A 13,232-nucleotide genomic window follows, 5' to 3' on the forward strand; every position below is an offset into this window, starting at 1 on the left:
AAACAACAGCCCTGTCACTTCTGAAGATGAACTCATGACAAAGAATTACAGATCACATGGGAAAACAAGTCCCCGTGAGGGAGACGAGGCAGATGCAACAAACAGGAAAATCAGCACCCCCAAGTGTAAGTAACAGAAAAATCCGAAAGAGACCACAAAGTCAATGCAAACAGAAATGATAAAAAAGAAGGGAGAGAGGCCAATAGGTAGTAACAGAATGGTATGAAACAGAATAGGAAGATTAATAAGAATAAAAGAATTTCTGAAAATAAAGGAGATAGCCATTGGAATAAAAAAAAATCAATGGGTTGGTTAAACAGCAGATTAGACACCATTTGAGAGAAGATTAGTGAACGGGAAGCTACATGTGAGGAATCACCTATAAGGTAGCCCTGAGGGATAAACAGGTGGCAAATATTAAAGACTAGTTAAAAATCATCAGGAGTCTCAGGAGAAAATACAAAGAATGGACACGAGGCAACCCTCAAAGACGTGACGGCTGAAACCCTTCCCTAAAGACTTCCACAAAGACAAATGCCCAGATGGAAGGAACACAGTGGAGCCTCAGAAGGATGAACAGAAACAAATATATATCTAGATGCATTCCAGCAGAACTCAGAACACAGAACTTATACACAATTCAACTGGAGACAAAAGTCAGATTACTTACCGAGGAGCAGAAATTAGGCCCTACGAAGGCTTCTTCTTCTTCTTCTTCTTTTTTAAATGTTTTATTATTTATTTCTGAGAGAGAGAGAGAAAGAGAATGCGAATGAGGAAGAGGCAGAGAGAAAGAGGGAGACACAGAATCCGAAGCAGGCTCCAGGCTCCGAGCTGTGAGCACAGAGCCAGATGCGGGGTTTGAACTCATGAACCGTAAGGTCATGACCTGAGCCGAAGTCGGTAACCGACCGAGCCACCCAGGAGCCCCTCTACAAAGACTTTTCATTGGTTACAATAAATGCCAGAAGACAGTGGAATAAATTGTTCAGCATGCAGACGAAAACGATTGCCAGCCAAGAAGACTCTACCTCACTCAATCGTTATTCAAGAAGGAAGGTGAAATATCAACTTTTTTCAGGAAACAGAGGCTGGTAAGAGTTTCCTACCCGTGTGCTCTCATTGAAGGGAATTTCCTTCAGTAAGAAGGAAATTCAGACCAGAAGAAAGGCGAGTATGTACTAAAGTATGGTCAGGAAAGAGATCGGTAAACATATTTGTGGAGCTAAAGAGACAGTAACGATAAACAAGTTAAGTTGGGGGATTTTAAAAATAAGGAGGGACTAAAATAATAGACAAAATAAAACAGAAGACGGGAGGGAATACTTTAGATATGCTAAAATCTTTTTCTCATCTTTCCTAGAGGAGAATAGATGCGTTGGTCAGCTTCAGACTTTGTTAACCATTTAAGAATAGCCATCAATACAGGGCGCCTGGGTGGCTCAGTCGGTCAAGCGCCTGACTTTGGCTCAGGTCATGATCTCACGGTTCCTGAGGTGGGGCCCCACATCGGGCTCTCCGCTGTCGGCGCGGAGCCTGCTTCGGACCCTCTGTCCCCCTCTTTCTGCCCCTCCCCCGCAATAAACTTCAAAACAGTGCAAATCTTCATCTTTTATTTTGAAGCCATTAATATAACAGAAATAGAGATAGAATGTTCCCTTCAATGGTCCAATCCGTAGAGGAAGAAAAGAGGGAAAGTGAATAACTCTTGATTAAACCAGAAGACTAGACAGTGGGGCTGGGGGAGGAAGTAAAGAAAAACCTCATGAAAACATGAAAGCAAAGTAAAACAGAAGACAGGAGTAATCCCTAAACATATCAAAATTACAATAATTCTAAGCAGATTAAGCTTTTTGGTTAAAAGAGCGTCTCGGTCCCAGAAGAAAGTTTCAGTGTTCGATTGGGTTCCCTGTGACTGACAGAGACACCAAATAGCAACGCCTTAAGACCGGAGAGAAGTTTGTTTCTTAGGTGAAATCCAGCCGTATGGTCTTCAGGAACCCCAGCTCCTCGCACCAGGCGCTGGGGCATGCCCAAGTCTGTATGCTTTCCAGGTGGCACAATGGATGCAGGAACAGGGAACAAAGAGGGACAAAGAGCGTGAACCACTTATACTCTATTAGGGAGGGCTCCTCACCTGGTACAGGCGGCTGCAAAGGATGCTGGGAAATGCAGTCTTTATTTGGGGTGGCCACGTGCCCAGCTAAAAACCAAAGGTTCTTCTACGGGGGGGGGGGGGGGGCAGAGAGCAGCCTCTTCCCCACAGCGGAGTGCAGGATCTAAGGCACATTCGAGCAGCATAATGAGAATCAAAAGGCTGAAAGTGATGGCTTGCAACACAGATTTACTAGGAGAAAATGAACCAAAGAAGACTCATAAAAGTACAGGCAGAGCAGACAGAAATGGGCTAGATTAGGGATGAAATGAGTCACAGTTCACTAGAGAAATCCAACGTTCCTCGTCTGGACACAACTAGCGATGTATTTTTCAACGGAAGAAGAAAGTTGCATTTAGAGTTTAGCTATTCATGATCCCCTGAGGATAGTGTTACTGTCAACCCAGTTTGGATTTCAAAAATTAACCGGCAAAAATCAAGCACTTTAAATTCTTTAAAAAAAATTTTTAAGACAGAGAGAGACAGAGCATGAATGGGGATGGGGCGGAGAGAGAGGGAGACACAGAATCCGAAGCAGGCTCCAGGCTCTGAGCCGCGAGCACAGAGCCCGACGCGGGGCTCGAACTCACGAGCTGTGAGATCATGACCTGAGCCAAAGCAGGAGGGTCAGCCAACTGAGCCACCCAGGCGCCCCTCGTGAAAACCTTAAATGTTGTCATTCAGTGTTCTGTCGACACGTTCATACGGACTAAGGGTTGGCAAACTTTTTCTGTAAAAAGCCAGATAAAGATTTTAGGCTTTGAGGACCCTACGGTTTCTGTCACAACTGCTCAGCTCTGCGGTTGTAGTTAAAATTGCCAAGCAGCCCCAGTCCGCATACAAACAGGGATGGCTGGGGTGGAAATTTGGTAATTAACTGATTAAACTTGATTTATTGACACTGCAGTTTGAATTTTGTAAACTTCTTTGGCTCACGAAATCTTACTATTCTTTGACTTTTCCCCCAACTGTTACTAAAATATAAACACCATCTTTATCTTGGGGACTGTATTGGGCCTGTGGGCTATAGCTTGCTTATAGCCGTAGTCTTACATGGAGACTCACTACTTCTGGAATAACTTGGTGTTAAGATTGTGGAATGACAGAGGCGCCTGGGTGGTTCAGTTGGTCGAGCATCCAACTTTGGCGTAGGCCATGGTCATTGTTTCTCACTTTTCCAATCGTCATTTGATCTCACCACAGTATTGGTCCATGATGGATTAGAAAGGAACACTGATCCTTTAGTACAGCTATTTTGAGAACCACTGATTTAGAAATTCCTGTATCCGACTGGTGCCCCCAAAAGTGCCCAGATTGGGGGCTGAGGTTGGGAAGTGTGGGTGGGCCAGGAGAACAGGAGTGGGAACAGGAGTCTGGGTGTTAACTCTTTCAGCAAAGTCACAGAAACCCAAAGACATTCTCCTGGCTGCTGCGGCACAGCCCATGTCTCTTCTCATCGCCATTCGTGTTTCACTCGGAAGACAGACTATAAACCTCTAAGTGTATGAACAGGATCTCCTCAGTCAGCCCTCCCTCCCTGGGGTGGTCAGCTGGGGACCACACGGGCTGGGTGCCCTCACCTCTCCCTCCCACCCCCAGGTGTCTTGGAAGCCTTGGGTTATGTTCCCAACCCTGCCCTTGGGCAGATCCGTCCCTCTGGGTCTTGGTTTCCTCATCTGTAAAATGGGACCGAGGTGGTGATTATCAGAAATAACCTGTGCGAAGTGCTCAACACAGGACCTGCTGCCTTCTAAGAGTTTGATAAATGGTAGCTATTATGATCTCAGATTTCAGGGTTCTCAAAGGTTGTTTCCTGGCTCGTGAGATTCTGAGATGCCTTGGTTTTCCAAAATTCTGAGTTGGTTTGTTTCCACTGTTCTGTGGAGAGTCCTCGATCACGGAGGTTCTGTCACACGCGCCCTGCCTCTCATTGCCTTCACCCCTGCTTCTCCCAACCCTTGAGCCCGGAAGTAGGGCAATGGGCGGAGAGGGCTGGGCTGCTGCCTTGTCGTGGCCCACATTCAGAGCTGTGGCAGCCCAGGGCCCCAGAGCCACGTTGCAACCGGGATACCAGCCTCCAGGCCCCAGGCCTGCGTCATCCCAGTGCCCTTGGCCAGGGCCCCCTGGGCAGGCACCAAGGCTGCTGCGCCTCCAGGTAGAGAAATGGGCAGGGCCAGCTCTGCTAAGGGCCGGGTGGTGACGGGAGGCTGCTCCAGGCTTGCAGGATAGAGTCCCTGGCCCAGCTCCGCACCTAAAACGGAGGAGCAAGTCTTAGAGCATCAGGACCGTCGCGGGTACAACGGGGGGGGGGGGGGGGGGGGGGGGGGGGGGGGGGGGGGGGGGGGGGGGGGGGGGGGGGGGGGGGGGGGGGGGGGGGGGGGGGGGGGGGGGGGGGGGGGGGGGGGGGGGGGGGGGGGGGGGGGGGGGGGAAGACGGGTGGTCCTGGAGCCTTCAGCTGCCTGCAGCCAGCGCTTCCCTCAGGTTTTGCGGGAGGGGCTGTGGCCAGGCCGACGGGCTGGGCAGGGTTGGCGGGAAAGGGAGATCAAGGTCTCTCCTGGAGCGAAGTACATTCTTTTATTAGCACAAAACAACAACGCAGCAGCCCCAAGGCTCGAGAATAAGTTAAGGCACAGAACAGGCAAGGGACGAGTTTCCCGGGCCTGGGTAGTGGGCAAACTTCCTGAGCAAACTTCGAGGGGGCTGGGGGCTCGAGGGTCCTGCAGTCCTTCCCTTGAGATGAGGAAACCAGAGCGGGGCGGGGCCGAGGAGCGCCCCCTGGGGGCCGCTCGCAGGCGAGGCTGGATCCCCGCGGTCCGCCCGCGGCTCACTTCTCGAAATAGGGCAAGTAGAAGAACTGGAAGCCCCGGTGGCCCTTGACGGCGCAGTAGATGAAGATCACGTGGTAGACTGCGGGGGCGGGGCCGGTTAGCACCGAGACCCGCCCCCGGCCCGCCCCCAGCCCCGCCCCGCCCCTGCCCGGAGCCCTTCCGCACCTCCCGGGACCAACAGCAGGAAGCCGGGCACGAAGAAGATGGCGCTGGAGACACCTGCAGGAGGAGGGGCCGAGTCAAGGCTGGGAGGCACCGGGGCGGGACCGGGGGGGGGGGGGGGGGGCGGGTCACGGTCACTGTCTGGTCAAGTCTCGCTGCGGTGAAAGGGGTGCTTTCCTGCTATGAGGGTGGAAGCAAACTTCCGAGGGGGTTGGGGGCTCGCGGGTCCTGGAGGAGTTTTTCTCTTGTGGGGAACCCCGCTGCCTGCGGAGGTAGGAGGGGGCGCTCACCTGGCGAGGGGGCCACCTCCAGTCCCACGGCGATCAGGATCAGCGCTGCGCACAGATGGATCCGCGAGGGTGAGAGGGGGAGGCGGGGGCAGGGGCTGGCGGCAGGGCGGGGAACTCCACCCACCACCCCCAGCAAGGCTTAGGCCCCAGGAGTGTCCGCAATCTGAACTGAAGGTTCCCTAGCCAGAGGACCCTTCCTGGGAAGCTCACCAAGCTCTGTGTTTTCAGAGCAGGGCACCTGGCAGGACCTGGGAAATGTCTGAAGTGAGATTTTCCTCTGCTCCGTGGTGTGGCCTTTAGTCAATCGACAAACATTTACGGAACACCTGCTGTGTGCCTGGTACTGGGAATCCCACAGGGAAAAGCGAATGAGGTCCCTGCCCTCATGGCCCTTCCCTAGTGGTGCAACCAACAAGAAACTCCAAGCTACGATCCAGTGATAGGGGGTGTGGCAGGCCAGAGCAGGCGGCAGGGGGAGCCTGGGGGAGCCTGGGGGATCGGGAGGGGCTTCCTGGAGGCGGTAGCGATGACGCTGAGCAGCGGTGGTGACAGCTATAGCAGCTAACATTTAGTTGTTACTTACCAGGTGCTGCCAGGCACTGGGCTAAGCTTGTTACCTGCACTGCTTTATTGTCACCGTGACTGAATGAAACAGGTATTATCATCCCCATTTCACAGAAGATGAAACGGAGACGCAGAGAGCTGCATGTGGAAGGAGGAGGCGCTCGGACTCTGGAGGCTTTGCTACGGGCTTGGTGCAGGCAGAAAAGAACTGCAATGCTCCGGGCGGAGGGAGCAGCACGGCAAAGGCCTAGAGTCTGCAAGGAACTTGGGGCCTTCCCGGAGCTTCCAGAGTGGAAGACTGGAGAGGCAAGAGCCCGGGCCTGAGGAGTCTGGCAGGGCCTGTAGACCCCAACGAGGGACGTGAACTTTGGCTGAGAACAGTGGGTTTGGGGAAGTCATGGCTGGATCAACTTTTCAGACCTACAGAGTCCTGGGTCCCCGCTTAGAGGATGGGGTTGGGGGCGGTGGGGGAGCTGGGCTTTCCAGCAAGGGAGCGATATGGCATGAAGGCTCGAGGGGCCACCATGGACTGCTAGGTGACTTGTGCCCCGTATAGAGCACCTGCAAAAAGGAATGGTGGGGGCTGAAACACTACCTGCCACCCTGGCTTAGGGCTGGGGGCCCTGCCCACTCAGAGGAGGTGTCTTCTAAGTCCTACAAAGGCCCTTTAGAGGCCTGGTAATGTCACGGATGTGGGTTTGAATCCCAGCTCATCTACCTCACAGCTGAGGTCTGAGCAAGTCCCTTTACCTGGCTGAGCCTCTGTCCTTATTTCTGGACTGGGATGGTAATAATGCTTGCCCTTGTGGGTACCGGGAGAGAGAATGAAATGGGATAAGGCAGGTGGCCCGTATGACCAGTGCCCAGCTTGCAGTGGGGACTGGAGAGGTTGGTGGCTCCCTCCCCCGACACGCAGACACTCAGAGCCGAGGCGAGGACGCTGCTCAGCTTTCTGGCTAGGGGACTCTGACCGTGCTGGAAGATGGAGAGCAGCTGCCACAGCTGGGCTGTCCTCACGAGCCCCTCTTGATCCCGACCCTAGGTCCCTGCCCTGCTGGGGATCCTGATTCCTCAGCCCCGCAGAATGAGTCAGAAAACATCTGGCTGGGAGATCTGTCTGCTCTGGTCTTCGCTTTCCCCATCTGGGCAATAGGTGTACCCGGTGAGGGCCAGGGAGGGGTCCTCCTCAGCTCTCAGACTCCAGGGATGGGGACGCGACAGGTGCTCCGTGGGTCGGGCCGGCAGAGGCTCAGCATCCCTGTCGACGGGGATGGGCAGATCCCTGAGCACTTGTCTCCATACTGGTTCTGGGTCACGGTCCCACCTCTCACTTTCTGTGTGACCTCCGTAAGGCCGGAAATAAGCCTACCCGGCGGCTGGCTTGAAGTAGCCACAGAATAAATGGTAGCTGTTGGCTCTTTTGCTCCCTGAGGGATTAAATGGCTAAGATAAAAACAAGTTTGGAGCATGGGACCAGGTTCCCTTTTCCACTATGTGTGATTTCCTGGCTGTGTGTCCAGGAGACCGGGCCTGCTCCTCTTAAGGCCTCAGTTTCCTCACCTGTAAAATGGGGGTGGGGTGATGGCACTCAGCTGGATGTAGGGAGGCTCCGTGGGCCAAGGGGGACCCAGACCCTGCACGAAGGGAGGACGGCGCCCTCACGGGGGTAGGCAGGGGACCCACAGGGGCACTCACCCAGCCCCAGCAGCAGGAGGAGGAAGGAGGCCAGCACCACCCGGCGGTTCTTCTGGATCAAAGGGTGTTGCGTCCAGCTGGGGGGCAGGACAGCAGGATGAGTGTGAGAAGTGACAAGAGCCCCACCCTCTCCCATCACTCTTCCCCACCCAGAGGACCGAGGGGGAAAGCCAGGCCTGCCTGTTCTGGGTCACAGACTGCAGGTGGCTTAAGCAGGGCAGGCTCTCACCTGCAGCAGGCATGGTAGGATCGCTGGGTGCTGTTGCTGATGGTGCTGAAGGACCACTGGGAGCTGCGGATGGACGTTCGGCTGGAATCCCTGCTGGCCAGGTGGGCCCAGTGAGAGGCAGGGCAAGTGATGAAGGGGTCATAATGACGTGGTGGGGGTTGGTACATGGATTAGGATGGGTGTCCCTGCGGGAGAGGGGGCACTGAGAGGGGACAAAGTGAGGAGGATTCAAGGGCTGGGGTCTCTGCAGGACCGAGGATGGAAAAAACCTGCAGATTCGAGCTAGGGATTCCTGCAGGACAGATGACCTGGGGGAAGGTAGGGGCTAGACCAGGCTAGGGGTTTTCTGCAGGAGAAAGAGCCTGGTGGGGGTGTGTGTGTGTGGGGGGGGGTGAGGCTGGCACTGGGGTAGGGTGACCCTGCAGGACAGGGGAGCCCATGAGGGGCGTGGGGATCAGGCTAGGAATCCTTGTAGGACAGGATGTGACAGAGCTGAGCAGTGTGAGGTGGGAAACTGGCCAGGGACCTTGGGGAAAGGAGCCGGGAGCAGGGTTAGAGGCGTAGGCCGGGTCCCCACCTGGCCCTGACCTGATGCTGACTCCCCCATCCGGCTCCGGAGAGGCTTGGGCTGCATCCTCATCATTCTCCAGGTTCTATTCCAGAACACAGGGCTCAGAGGGGTTACGGGGCCCAGGCCCTTCCTCCTCCCTTCTCAGGGAGAGGAGAGCAAGCCCACACAGCTGTTTGCCTGGCCGCTTGACAGCTGCTCACCTGGCCCTCCACCCTCCCCGCCAAACGGGTTTGATGATTCACAGAAACTGAAACCCAGGTAGGAGGTGGGGGGGGGGGGTGCTGGTTGAGGGCTCCCAGCATGGTCCCAGGGCCAGGAGCGCCCCCAAGTTTGGGAGTCAGGGTGGGGCTTTCAGAACGGTATTTCAGGGGCCCAGTATGGAGGCTCCGGATTTGGAGTGCCACAGGGCAAAAGTCCTGGTTTTCAGGTTTGGGGCGCAGGAATCTGATACAGGGCTCGAATAAAAGGATCTTGGCGGAAGTCCCTCAGGGAGATTGGAGATTCCCAGTTTAGCGGGAGTCAAGGCATGGGTAAGGACTCATCAGGTGAGTGAGGGTCTCCAGCTCTGGGGTAGGGGAGTGGGGGCGGGGGCAGGATGGGGGGGGGGGGACTTCCAGAACAGAAGCGGGAGAGTGGAAGGCTCGAGGGTCTGCTCCGGAGTTTGGGCAAGATCTGGTTCAGGGACAAGAAGAGCTCTCTAGCCCAGCGGAGAAAGAGGGCGTTGGGTCCCGACCCAGGATAAGTGGGGACACCGGGTGGGATTTCCAGCTGGGGCTAGGGGAAGAACTCCCGGGTTCGGTGGCTGGGGACCAAAATCAGAATTGGGAGGGTCTGGGCAGGGCCTTGAATCAGTGGCTACGTAGGCAGAGGCGTCTAGACAGATTTTCCCTTGAGTTGGGGTTCTCCAGGGTCCGGCCTCGGCCTGGGGTACCCCCCGGACCCGGGCTGGGGTTGAGGTGGGCCGGGCCGTTCACCTGGTAGCGCAGCCGGGACTGCTTGTCCTCGTCGGCCACCTCGAACCGGGCTCGGCGCTCGAAGTGCAGCGGCCCGAAGCGGGCGACCCCGCTGAATTCGGGCCCCGGGCCCGCGTCCTCCAGGGACAGCTCGAAGGCGTCATCGATGCTGAACTGGGGCCGGGCGGCGCTCATGGCCCCGGCCCGCTCAGGAGCCCTGCGCCGCCGCCATCCGAGCCCGCCAGCCCCGAGCGCCGCGGCCCCGCCCCCGCACGCAGGCCCCGCCCCGTGCTGTAGGCTTAAGACTGCGACCGTCCGGCGCCCCGGCCGAGGCCCCGCCCCCACGTAACGGCCCCGCCCCTGCTCGCCCTCGGCAGGCCGGAGCTGCCGAGCGCCGAGCGGGCCAGTGGGCGGGCCCTGCTTTGGGGACGGCGCAGAGTTTCCGGCGCCTCCCAGCGGCCGCCTACGCCAGCCGCAGCGGCTGCAGCGCTCGCTCGCTTGCAATTCGTAGGTCTGTGTCTTGGGCTTGGAGGGGCACCCCAGGCCCGAGATGGAGCGTTGCGCGTCCCAGCCTGCGCCTCGAGTGCCAAGGAGACCCCTAGGACCAGACTGTGTTCCCACCTTGACTCACCGCGGCTCTGCACCGGTTGGGTATTCTCACCATAGCAGGTGTGGACTCTGAGGCTCAGAAAGCTTATGTGGCTTCCACTCCTCCGATCCAGTCTCCACTCAGCAGCCCAAGTGATCTTTTAAAATATATCTCACCTTTTTCTCTGTGTATTACTCTTAAGGAAAAAAATGTTTTTTTGGTTTTTTTTTTTTTTGTTTTTAAAGTATGCTGCTAAGTTCAGCAGTTCAGTCCTCTGTATGAAACTGTCTCTTGGTTTTCCATTGTGTTTAGAATAATATCTGAGCTCTTTTTGACGAAGACCTACAAAGCTGTGAATGATCTGTTCCCCGCCTACATCTTCAGTCTCCTCAAGCCCCCTCTGCCCCTCTTTCACCTACCCAGCCACACAGGCCAAACTCATTGTCACCTCGGGGCCTTCGCACATGCTGTTCCCTATGCCTGGAAAGCACTTAACCTTGCTCTTTCACAACTGGGCCCTTTCATCATCTGCATCCCTGCTGGAAAGTCAGGTGTCAGAGATGCCATCCGTGATGATGCAATCTAAAGTCAGTATCGCATTACACGGCACTTATCCGAGGGTAGCTTATGTTACAGTGTTTTATTCACCAGCGTGTCCACGGTGCCCAGAACAGTGTTTGGCCCTGAGGAGATGCTCGTTAAGTATTTGTGGATGAAATGAATGAATGCTTTGCCCGAATCCCCAGTGCTTACAGGTGGTAGAACTGGGGTTGGAACCCGAGCTCCCCCGGTTCCAGGGATGCTCGTCCCCCACCCACCACACTTCATTGTATGACCTCATAGGCAGAGTTGACTCTTCCCTCCTCCTCGGTTTGTGACGCGTCACCACTGTAAACAAGGCCCCTGTGTCGGTGTGCTCAGGCAGCTTCCTTGAATCCTGTCTGGTTCTCTTCTATACATGGCTTGGCTCCTATACGGATGCTTGAAATTTACAAACATGCTGTCGCGTAGCAGACTCATCCTGTTTACGGTTTTACACTCAACACTAACGTTTTCCACATGCATCTCATTTGTTACCTCTGCTAGTTGCATGCAATATGCCACGCTGAGCATCCAGGACTCTTAGTATCCCCCACACCCTTCAGTGATGCACCCCTTAGCTTGGCCTCAGTGCCCCTGTCACATACGTCACTGCTGCGAACACCTGTCTTCAACTGTCTCCTTATGGACTGTGGGAGAATTCTCCTCGAAGTAGGACTTGCAGGCCACAGGGTACACGCACCCTCGGCTTCCCAAAGCACCGACGATGCTCTCCTGGGTGGCTGTTGGAACTTCCACACTTACCGCGAGGGTTCTGGTTTTCCGTTAGCACTTGGCTTTCCAGTTTTCTGATGCTTGCTAATCTGACGAATCTGAAGTGGTTCCTGACTTCCATCTGGGTTCTCTGATGACTAGGGAATTTGAATAGCTCTTCATGCACTTGGCAGTCATGGTGGTTCCCTCTTCTGTGAATCGTCTCTTTGGGGAGCCTTTGTCTATCTCTTCTGTTGGGTTTCTAGCCTTCTTTCTACTGATTTGCATGTCTACACACAGCTAAGTATCAGTGCTTTGGTGTTGCACATATCTCTTCTCTTTGTGTCCTTACTTTGTCCGAGTTTCCCTTCGTTAACAATGTTCGGAGTCCTGGGGTGGAGTGCAGGCTTGGGCCCACGTCCCACGGGGGCGTTCTCCGTGAGCGCCGCCTTGGCTCCCGCCGGACCCCCCACCGATGGATGATGGGGCCTCTGGATGCCAGCACTGCCCTGGAGTGGCTCTGGGATGGGCCTGCTACTTCCTCTCCCACACCCCAGCACTCCCGCTCGAAGACCTGCAGGGGACGCCCCAAGAACCCTCCCCCGGACTCCGGTGAGAAACCTGCTGAAATGGAATACTGAGTTCAAAGACCCTCTGCTGCAGGCCTCCCGAGCATGGTTTCAGCCCTAACTGCGTTGCCAGCTTGCAAAACAAGCTTGCCTTGGCTGTTTGGGCTGCCCCGTACCCCCCGGGGATCCACACCCCTGCCACCCTCCACTTGAATTCCAGTTCTCTCCACATTTCTATTTGAGGACTTCTCTAAAGCCAGTGGTGTCAAAGGACAAGGTCCTAAGACTTTCCACGAACAGCTAACCCTTCTGTGTCTCCCGCTTTCTCATCCTTCTGCTTCTGCTTTTTGCGTTGCAGAGCCCCTCCGACAAGTATGAGGAGAAAAGAAAGAAAAAAGAGAGAGAGAAATACCACTGGCCCAGGGTAGAGATGCCCACGGACAGGTTCCTGGCGGACCCAGAGTGAGGACGGCTGCTCAGAACCCGTGTCTCCAGTCGCATTGGAAACACCCCGGCAGCAACACGCAGGAGGAAGACTCTGGCAGCGACCACAGCAAACCCTTGCCTCCTACGGACACTGGCACAAACAGGCAAATCCCCCAAGGATGGATTGGGTCCACGGGGTGCGGACTAGGTTATAGGAAAGTGGTGCTAAATATCTCACTGTGTTCCCAGCTTCCATTGAGGGCAGGACCAGACCAGAAACTGTGTAAACTTCCGAGAACGTGGCCTTGCTTGGCGTGCTCACGAGTCGTTTGACCCATGATATACATGGGACTAAACCCTTGACTCATGATTTTCTACAGCATGTCACTAATCAGCAAAATAAAGAACAAGAGTTTTCAGGCCACTTTCAGCCTTGAAAGTATGCTGCTTTTTTTTTTTTTTTAAAGTTTACTTACTTATTTTGAGAGAGACGGAGGCAGCACAAGCGGGGGCGGGGCAGAGAGAGAGGGAGAGAGAAGTCTTAGCAGGCTCCCTGCTGTCAGCTTAGAGTCCGATGTGGGACTCGAACTCACGAAGCGTGGGATCATGACCTGAGTTGAAACCGAGAGTCAGATGCTCAACTGAGTGCGCCACCCAGGTGCCCCGAAATTATTCCTCTTTAACATTCGTTAAAAACGACATCATGTTTTCTTGCCCCCCACCCACGGGTGCAAGAGGTTTTGTGTATTTTTTTTTAACTAATTCATTAATCCCTTTTAAAGATTTTATTTTTAAGTAATTTGTACACCCAACACGAGGCTGGAACTCACAACCCCAAGATCAAGGGGTCACATGTTGTACTGACTGAGCCAGACAGATGCCCCTGTGAGAGGTTTGAACTTACTTTT

At 54.9% G+C, this 13,232-nt stretch overlaps 1 protein-coding gene across 6 annotated transcripts; it reads right to left on the minus strand.

Moving 5' to 3' along the window:
- Nucleotides 1–4,710: 4,710 nt before the first annotated feature.
- On the minus strand, nt 4,711–9,754 carry TMEM134 (transmembrane protein 134). Of its 6 annotated transcripts, none has more exons than XM_043581799.1 (8): nt 9,469–9,754; nt 8,512–8,576; nt 7,924–8,013; nt 7,695–7,771; nt 5,646–5,729; nt 5,436–5,480; nt 5,149–5,202; nt 4,711–5,062 (listed from the first exon to the last, which is right to left on the minus strand). In XM_043581799.1, exons 1-8 carry the CDS (start codon nt 9,640–9,642, stop codon nt 4,980–4,982), a joined length of 672 nt encoding a protein of 223 aa, XP_043437734.1. In that variant the 5' UTR covers nt 9,643–9,754; the 3' UTR covers nt 4,711–4,979. The 6 variants fall into 6 exon arrangements, with proteins under 6 accessions (XP_043437734.1, XP_043437735.1, XP_043437736.1 ...); XM_043581800.1 differs by having other exon boundaries at nt 7,924–7,986; nt 9,469–9,725; XM_043581801.1 differs by lacking the exon at nt 5,646–5,729.
- Between the last annotated feature and the right edge of the window lie 3,478 nt (nt 9,755–13,232).

The sequence above is a fragment of the Prionailurus bengalensis genome, chromosome D1, assembly GCF_016509475.1.
Source record: "Prionailurus bengalensis isolate Pbe53 chromosome D1, Fcat_Pben_1.1_paternal_pri, whole genome shotgun sequence".
NCBI classification, from domain to species: Eukaryota; Metazoa; Chordata; class Mammalia; order Carnivora; family Felidae; genus Prionailurus; species Prionailurus bengalensis.

What these genes read in the sequence shown, in the direction of transcription:
- TMEM134 (XM_043581799.1), bottom strand. Translation starts at nt 9,642, where the DNA reads ATGAGCGCCGCCCGGCCCCAGTTCAGCATCGATGACGCCTTCGAGCTG. An exon ending in CCTCCTGCTGCTGGGGCTGG is followed by an intron (nt 5,730 to 7,694) that starts GTGAGTGCCCCT and finishes GATTGACTAAAG; the next exon opens with GCCACACCACGGAGCAGAGG. An exon ending in CCTGCTGTTGGTCCCGGGAG is followed by an intron (nt 5,063 to 5,148) that starts GTGCGGAAGGGC and finishes CCGCCCCCGCAG; the next exon opens with TCTACCACGTGATCTTCATC.